The sequence below is a fragment of the Etheostoma cragini genome, chromosome 23 (assembly GCF_013103735.1).
Source record: "Etheostoma cragini isolate CJK2018 chromosome 23, CSU_Ecrag_1.0, whole genome shotgun sequence".
Lineage (NCBI taxonomy): Eukaryota > Metazoa > Chordata > Actinopteri > Perciformes > Percidae > Etheostoma > Etheostoma cragini.
The window spans coordinates 1,331,866-1,340,192 of record NC_048429.1 but is presented as its reverse complement, the minus strand read 5'-3'; the positions used below and the strand labels follow the sequence as shown (position 1 = coordinate 1,340,192).

General features: G+C 42.1%; 1 protein-coding gene across 4 annotated transcripts in view; it reads left to right on the top strand.

The window, feature by feature from the left end:
* Window positions 1-8,327, top strand: part of LOC117938912 (SLIT-ROBO Rho GTPase-activating protein 1-like) — a 33,069-nt gene that overhangs the window by 1,003 nt on the left and 23,739 nt on the right. For all 4 annotated transcript variants that reach the window (XM_034863887.1, XM_034863886.1, XM_034863889.1 and 1 more), the window contains exons 2-3: window positions 7,335-7,530; window positions 7,673-7,727. In XM_034863887.1, the coding sequence (XP_034719778.1) occupies window positions 7,335-7,530; window positions 7,673-7,727 (251 nt within the window). The remainder of the gene's footprint in view (window positions 1-7,334; window positions 7,531-7,672; window positions 7,728-8,327) is intronic.

Genomic DNA, 8,327 nt, shown 5'->3' with positions numbered 1-8,327 from the left:
TCCTCCTCCTCCTCCTCCTCCTCCTCCTCCTCCTCCTGGCGCCCTGGTTACCACCATCCCTGCTTCGTAGGGGTGGCGACGGTGGAGTCAAATGACCTTTAGGCACAACTTCCACTCTGACAGGCTGCCTCATTTCCGTTTACTGAGCCAGAGGTGTGATGCGAGATAAAGCTGTTCTCTTGTGCACCTCTTTACCTGCTGTAGAGGCCCGATTGGTACAGTTCAAAATGTCCGACCTTTCCTGGTGCGACATCTTATTCTCACGCCTGCAGAGACCGTTGGAGGCAGCCGGGGAGCAAGCTTTGTTGTCTCTCTGACCAGATTTATTCTGCTCTAACCCCCTCTTTCATCCTTCATGCCTTTACAGTCTTTAGCTTTCGCTCTTCCCTCTCCACATGGCTCTTCACACCTCCATATTCACTTGTCACCAACGCCCACACCACCACCATCCCCGTCCCCATCTCCATCCTCACAGCCATCACTTTCAGCTTCTAAAATGAACTCGCCTAAATCCACGTCGGAGGAAGAAGAGGAGGAAAAGTAATGTTTACTCTAAGGCAGATAACATTTTTCTCTTCAGTTCAAATCATCAAAATTCAAGCAGCTTCATTCAGAAATAATGTCTTTTATCTCATGCACAATTACTCCCCCCTCCTTCTTCCTTCCCGTTCTTCCTTTTCTCATTCGTCTTCACCCTACTGTGCTTTTTTTCCGTCAGTGCAACGGACACTTGCACACAATGAGTTGACAGAGATTGAGTGATTAAATTTAATGGAGAGTAGTGGAGAGTGTTACAGCCCCCACGTGAGGAGTGTGTGTCTTGTTTGTACACACTCATACCTATGTGTGTGTGTGTGTGTGTGTGTGTGTGTGTGTCTGGCCCTTGCTCTGGCACCTTGCCAAAACACACTCAGGGATGCCCTGCATTGAAGTGACCGGTTGGATAAAGCCCCCCCGCTCCCTCGGCCAGCCGGCCCTCTCCGCCTCCCAGCGCCTCCTGCAGAGAGCCAAACGTATAGATCAGCGTTGTAACTATGTGCTTTCCAAGTCTGCCTCCCAGCTCTGGCTCCTGATTGGTCCAGGCAGGAGGCGGTTGGTGTAATGTATACACAGGAGGTGGCCGCTGCTCTCTCACGGGGAGGAGGTGGAGTCCACTTGCTGAGGTGAGCCTTGCGGAAAGGTAACCGCACGCGGAGTGATTATGCACAGTGCTGACTGTACATATCTGGGTGCTCAATAATGCTCTTGTTCAACCGAGCGTGCTCCTGATGTTTGGAGCGTCACCTCGCCGATGTGCGTGTGTGTGTGTAACCTCCTCCCTCTGTCTGAAGGAGAAGAGGAGCGTCTTTAATGAGAAAATTCAAATGGTAAAAAAAAAAAAAGAGGAAAGAAAAGAGCTCTGCAGGGGGGAGAGGAGAGACAGACGCCAGGCAGAGGATGCAGAAATGAGGTGCTTCCTGCTGCATGCGGCGCCGGCAGCTCTTGTTTTTGCCTGCGTGTGCATGCAGGTGATTAGTGATCTCACATCTGCAAATACCTGCAAACAGAAGGATGGAGAGGATGGAGAGGATGGAGGGGCGTAGATAGAAGAGGAGAAGATAATGAAGTGACTCTTGGTTGAGTAAAATGTTCTGGAGGGCCGAATTAAAAGACAATCAATTGTGTGTGTGTGTGTGTGTGTTTGTGTTTCTTGATGATCCAGCGGTACTCTGCCCCCCATGTCCTTGGACCTGGTCGTCATGACGACGGTCACCTGGGGAAGAAGGTGTGAGCTTCCCGTTCCTGTGACATCACACACACACACACGTATCTTAAAGATGAACACGTTCTCTCATTCTAAAAGTGAACGTAGATGAGTATGGATAAGATCATTCCAATAATGAATGAATGAATGAATGAATGAATGATAATTAGTGATATTAGTCGCTGGCTGGAAATGACCGTTTTTAGATCCACAGAAGATGGAAGGAAGTAATTTGAGAATAGACGATGCGACTAACCATTATTGTCATAATTAATTAATCTGACAATTACGCTCGCCTTAATTGATTTGTAAAAGGTCATAAAACAGTTAAAAATGTCCTTTTCATGCAAGACTAAGGAAAGCATCAAAATCTTCACATTTGAGAAGCTGGAACCAGAGACTACATGGTGCAGCTTTCCTCTTTTAGTTGATTGGACACAGTTATTGGACTAAGAGTTTTGTCCAACCTGGCCCTGCTCTTAAGAGTCTCATTCATGTTGCCCCAGACGATGGGAGGTGACAGAACACTTCCAGGGCCTGGATGGACATGAAACTCTCCACATTGCATCATAAGTAGAAATCATGACTCTGTTTCTTTGATTTAAAAACAACAAACCCAGGATACTTTAACTAAGATCATCTGGTTGGGACCACATAGCTGTGTCTGATACACCTGTGGTTACTGAACATGCGTCACAATGACAGCCCTGCAGGTAGTGAAGGTCTTTTCTTGCTCAACTCAAAGTCCTAAAAATATGAAGTTTTTAACCACATTAGTTCCTGTATGGCCATATCAGCCAGCCCTGACTACAAGGTGGCAGGTTTTATTTGAGACTAAAGGTTTTATGACTGGAGATGAATTGGATAATCGGACGATTTTGATGAAATCAGTTTCTAGATACCTGTCGTCTCCAGGTGCTAATCACGTTGGGGTTTACTGCAGCAGATTCATTTCATTTCATATTTGTTGTGTCATCACAACAAATTGCAGCCTTTTGGGGATCTTCTTACGACCTGTGTGGACATCAGATCACTAATGTGGAGCCTTATAACGATATCTTCATAATCAGTTTGTCATTTTTTTGTGAATAATGGGTTAACATTGTCTGATTCCAGCTTGTCAAATGTGAACATTTTTGTAGTTTCTTCACTTTTCTGTGACAGTGAACTGAAAGTCATTTAGTTCTGGACAAAGTAAGTCATTTGAGGACATCATCTTGGGCTTTGGGGAACCCTGGTTGACATTTTTTTACCATTTTTTGACATTTTATAGACCAAACAACAAACTGATTAATCGAGAAAATAATCAACAGATTAATCCACTGTGAAAAGAATTGTTAGTTAGTCCTAGTCCAGGACTCCACAGTGAAGAGGTCACTGATCCAGGTTAAAGGCGTCAAACATAAGAAAATGAATGTGATAAAAATCAGCAAAATTGTCTTCTATTTGAATAAAAATGTTGCCCAATGTCACTTTGAAACAAAGAAAATGACCTTAAAATTGACGATGGTGCACCACCTTCCTATCGCCAGCTAAAGCAACAAAACTAGCTTTGTAGAGCTTTCAGATTTAGTCAGTCGGGAGATTTCGCGAGACAAATTCTTTTGTCCCAGTATATTGTCTGCATGCTCCCCCCCCCCCCGTGCTACATTGTTCAGTGCCGACTGTAACTCCTCTGATCAAAGAGGCTGAGTCTTGTCTTTGGGGGTGTTACGAGGACACACAAGGAGGTTTCTAAGACTTAACGTTTCAGACATCAGAGCGGCGGATGTCCTCCTTCACTTTCACTTGACTGTGATCCAAGCAGAGCAGTTTCATTGATATAATCTCGCCCTTTTTCTGCAACACAAACCTTTCTTTCACACACTCCTTTGCTGCAGCTAACAATTACTTTCATTATCAGTTCATCAACAGGCAGTTAGTCTGATTATTTTCTTAGTAATTGATGTATTGTTTGGTTTGTTAATTAGCAGAATAATGCAAATCATGATACTCTCATACCCAAATCAATCTTCAAATCTAACAGTCCAAAACACAGATACTCACGAACAAAGTTGCAATTTCTCAATTAGATTGGCACAGCGGTGCTTTGAGCTAATTCCTAACGTTCCCACAATGACGATGTTAAGCTGGTGTTTTAGCAGGTGTAATGTTTACCATGTTCCCCGTATTAATTTGGCCTTTTAGCATGCTCCTATTTGCTAATAAGCAGGACACAAAGTACAGCCGAGGCTGAATGTCATTAGTTTTGCAGGTAATTGAATATTTAAACACCTTGCGCTTGAGGAAAAGTTAACACAACTCATCATGACGGCGACATGAAGGGTTGGACAAAATGTCACGGCAATCCTTTTGATAGTTGCTGTAATATTCTCTGGAGCAGCTCTTCTTCTGGTAGGATTTTATGTAAAGAAGTCTCATAGTTTTGTCAGCAGTGAAGTTAACATGTTCACTCTTTGATGTTTGGACTGAAATCCCTGCGGAAAGTGTGAATGGGATTTGCAAGAAAAGCAAAGAAAAGCCGGCTACGCGGAGCTGGTTTGTTTTATTCCAGGAGATGAAATGCATCACTTTTGTACATCACTTTTGAGATTATTAGTTCTTTATTTGTTATATATTGACTTTTGAGAAAGAGGCCCACAACAGTCATTAGCTATCTGGAAATTTGATGTGATAAGTTAAATATATTGCAGCTGTCTTGTCAAACAGGCAGGCGAGGAAGGCCTGCTTTCTATAACGGGTATAACAATGGTTGCAAAACTCAATATTAAAACAAGTAAAACATCTAGTAGTCAAATCCCTGAAATTAAAGGAACCTGTTGTTATTTTGGGCATTTTTCACAGATGCCAACTGGACATTTAAAATGTCCAGTAGGCCATGAGGCCATGAGCCTCCACTGAGCTAAAACAGTAGTGCTGTAGTAGCTGCTAAAACTAAAACTAAAACTAAACTAAACTTCAAGACGTGACCTGAACTGTCTCCTGGAGGACATAGCCAGACCACAACCGCTCTGTGGATTGTTGTCAGGATAATTATAACAGATGGAAGCCTGGCTGAACACACTAACCCGGATGGCCGCTAGGAGCTAGCAGCTAGGAGCTATTAGCTAGGAGCTAGCAGCTAGGAGCTTGGATCTAGCAGCTAGGAGCTAGCAGCTAGGAGCTAGCAGCTAGGAGCTAGGATCTAGCAGCTAGGAGCTAGGATCTAGCAGCTAGGAGCTAGCAGCTACTAGCTACAAGCTACCAGCTACTAGCAGGATCGAGACAGGGACCAGGGTAGGTGAATTTAAACAATATCTGAGTTATGCATAATTTTAAGCCTTGGTATAATTTAAATGGGTGAGTTATGAAAAGATTCACAGTCCCCAATACAAAGGAAATTAGCGTTAGATCCCAAAACCGTTTTGGGGCTGTAAACCTTGTTTTACACGCTGTAAATATGTTTAATTCTGCTGTAAAGTTGGGATTTTTAACACGGGCATCTATGTGAATCCCTTTTGGATCTAGCCTCAAGATGTCACTCAATGAAATGCAGTTTATGGCATAGGATTATTCCTTTTAAAGCATAAAGCATCAGCAGGTGTTGCCATGGATACCTACAGCCCCAACAGAGGCTCGACGCCAATTTACAAGAGTGAATAAACCTTGTGACTGCTGGGACGCCTCAAACCATATTTAGGATGTCCCGTTTGGCCCACGAGCCAATCAGAAACAAGTGTTCACCCCGCCCAGGGAGAAATGTGTTGCAGCGTTCAGGGACTCAGAGCGGACATTCTTTTATTTGAAAGTGTTGCACATAATCACAGCTTGAGAGAGCAACATGAAATGGCAGCCATTTTAAATTAGTAAGCTAACATTGCAATGAAGAAATGCCTGAATCAGTATAAACAAACACACACATACAGTTAGATATACAAATATGTATAAGTATATAACATGTTTATATGTATATGTGTAAACTGTATGAATAAATGTATGTCTATATACAGTATATGTATATACATATGTATATGTGTGTATGTATACATATATGTGTGTGTGTGTGTTTGTATATATATATGTATATATATATTTGTATGTATGGACATATGTATATATACATGTATGTACTGTATGTGTGTATATATATATGTGTGTGTGTTTGTGTGTAGAGAGAGAGTTTTTCTATAGAAATCTATGAAGTGTGGATGCGGCAGATCTGAGCTCTTGTCTTCACCTTCCTCATCGCATGGTTCGCACACAGTGTGTGGTTGCCAAGACAACAGGTAGTGGAGTGGATAGGGTCTCCTCAGGGATGTGTGTGTGTGTGTGTGTGTGTGTGTGTGTGTGTGTGTGTGTGTGTGTGTGTGAGAGGTGGGGTTATCATTGTGTATTCTGTCCCTGCTCTCTCCCTCCTGCTGCAGATTGATCAGCTCTGAAACAGCATGACCAGTGAAGCGTTCAGACAGGCATTACCATGCTGACTGTAGGACTGTGTGTGTGTGTGTGTGTGTGTGTGTGTGTGTGTGTAGACAGTGTTTATGTGTGTGGGTATTTGATTGCGGTCAGAGGATGCCTTCCAAGGTGACTCCTCAGAGAAAGATGGGCCGTCTTTATCAGTAATTATAAAGAATTAAAGGTAGCAGCAGTATGAGGGGCGGTGCTGAACAATTAGCTGATTTAATTGATCAGTTGATCAACAGAAAGTTAAACATTTATTCAACATAATTTATAAAGCGAACATAATACATATTCAATGTGTCCAGCTTCTCTAATATGAGAAGAATCTCTCTTTTTATGTCACTGTTAACTGAATATCTTTTAGGTTTTGGACTAAACAAGCAATTCGAAGACGTCACTTTGAGCTTTATGAAGTTGTAATGTAATGTAAACATTTACATTAAAAAAACAAAAAACAACAAAAAAATCTGCACCTCAAATAAATGGTTTCTGTCATTATAGGTAGTTCTGGTCACGCTGACTTTGTTCAAGTGTTCATTCTTCTAATCAGTTTGGTTTCTATTAGTTATTTGATGCTATAACTACGGTGGGAAACGTCATGATTGACAGCTGGGATTGCCTCACCATTGGTCAGCTCCACCGTGCCATTATCCGGGATATTGTTGCTTCATTTTTGTACAGCGGGAGGAAGTGGAGACGTGTCGTCCATCTTTGTAGACAGTCTATGGTTTGAACCAGATTCAACTTTTTTGATGCAGATTTAAAAAGATTCACATCTCAAAGCCTAAGACACTTTTTTCCACCTAAACACAAACAGCTCTCTTTGCGCTGCCTCATTTGAATGAACCTCCCCCTGTGCAGCATGCAAAATACCACGGGCAAAGCAAATGTCAAGGTTGGGAAAATAGTGGTGCTTGTGTTGGCCGCTGTGCTGCCTTGAAAGTAGGGCCCGTAGTCATGTTTTTTTTTACTGCAAAATAACAACAAGATGAATGAACTCTACAAAAGCAATAAAAGATGATCGGCCATCTTTGTGGAGCTAAAATGAAACATACATTTTTACATTTGTTTGCTGCCACAGATATATAAATTGTCTAAGGTGTCTAATATACCTGTGTGTGTGTGTGTGTGTGTGTGTGTGTGTGTGTAGATGTGCGCGCCCAGTTGGTGGAGCAGCAGCGCTGTCTGGAGCAGCAGACAGAGATGCGGGTCCAGCTGCTTCAGGACCTGCAGGACTTCTTCAGGAAGAAGTCCGAGATCGAAACAGAATATTCCAGAAACCTGGAGAAGCTCGCGGAGAGGTTCATGGCCAAAACACGCAGCACGAAGGACCATCAGCAATACAAGTAGGACTGTGGAAACACATTTTTACCGAGAAATCAATGCATTTATATCTTTGGTGTTTGTTGTGATTTATGTACAAATTTGGTTACAATTGTGATTTGAAGAAATTTGAATTGTATGTATTTTTCTCTCTCTCTCTTCCAGAAAAGACCAGAACCTGCTCTCTCCGGTGAACTGCTGGTACTTGCTGTTAAACCAGGTGGGTTGCTTGCTTGAGACCTTTTTATAACAAGGAATATGTAAACATCAGAGTAGGGCTATGCAATGAATCGCGATTACTATCTCGGCCCAGCTCTAGTAAAGGCAAACAATAATAACAGCTAGTTAGTCTGCTTAGTTTAGAAAATGACATAAAGTTACTGTAACATTAAAACCAGAGAAAGGCGACACTATTGTTTTGTCATGATATCTAAGATGTAGTTTGATCTAATGTCAAGCCTCATATGTCGATGTCGATATAATATCCATATATTGCCCAGTTCTCATTGGGTCTATATATGTGTGTGTGTGTGTGTGTGTGTGTGTGTGTGTGTGTGTGTGTGTGTTTGTGTGTGTGTGTGTGTGTGTTTGTGTTCTTAAAGATGTGCATCTTCAGTAGGAACCAGTGGGCTCCTACTGATTTTTGATTGGCTCCTTACGATCACAAAAACAATGTAATTTGGAAAATGATTATTTTGCACATTGCGGTTTTCAGATAAACTCTTATTTGTGAAAGCGAATTCCAAAATGTATATACGAAAAAATAATACGTGAAAAGTATTAAGAGAAATTTCACGGGTCAAGGTTTTTTTTTAACTGC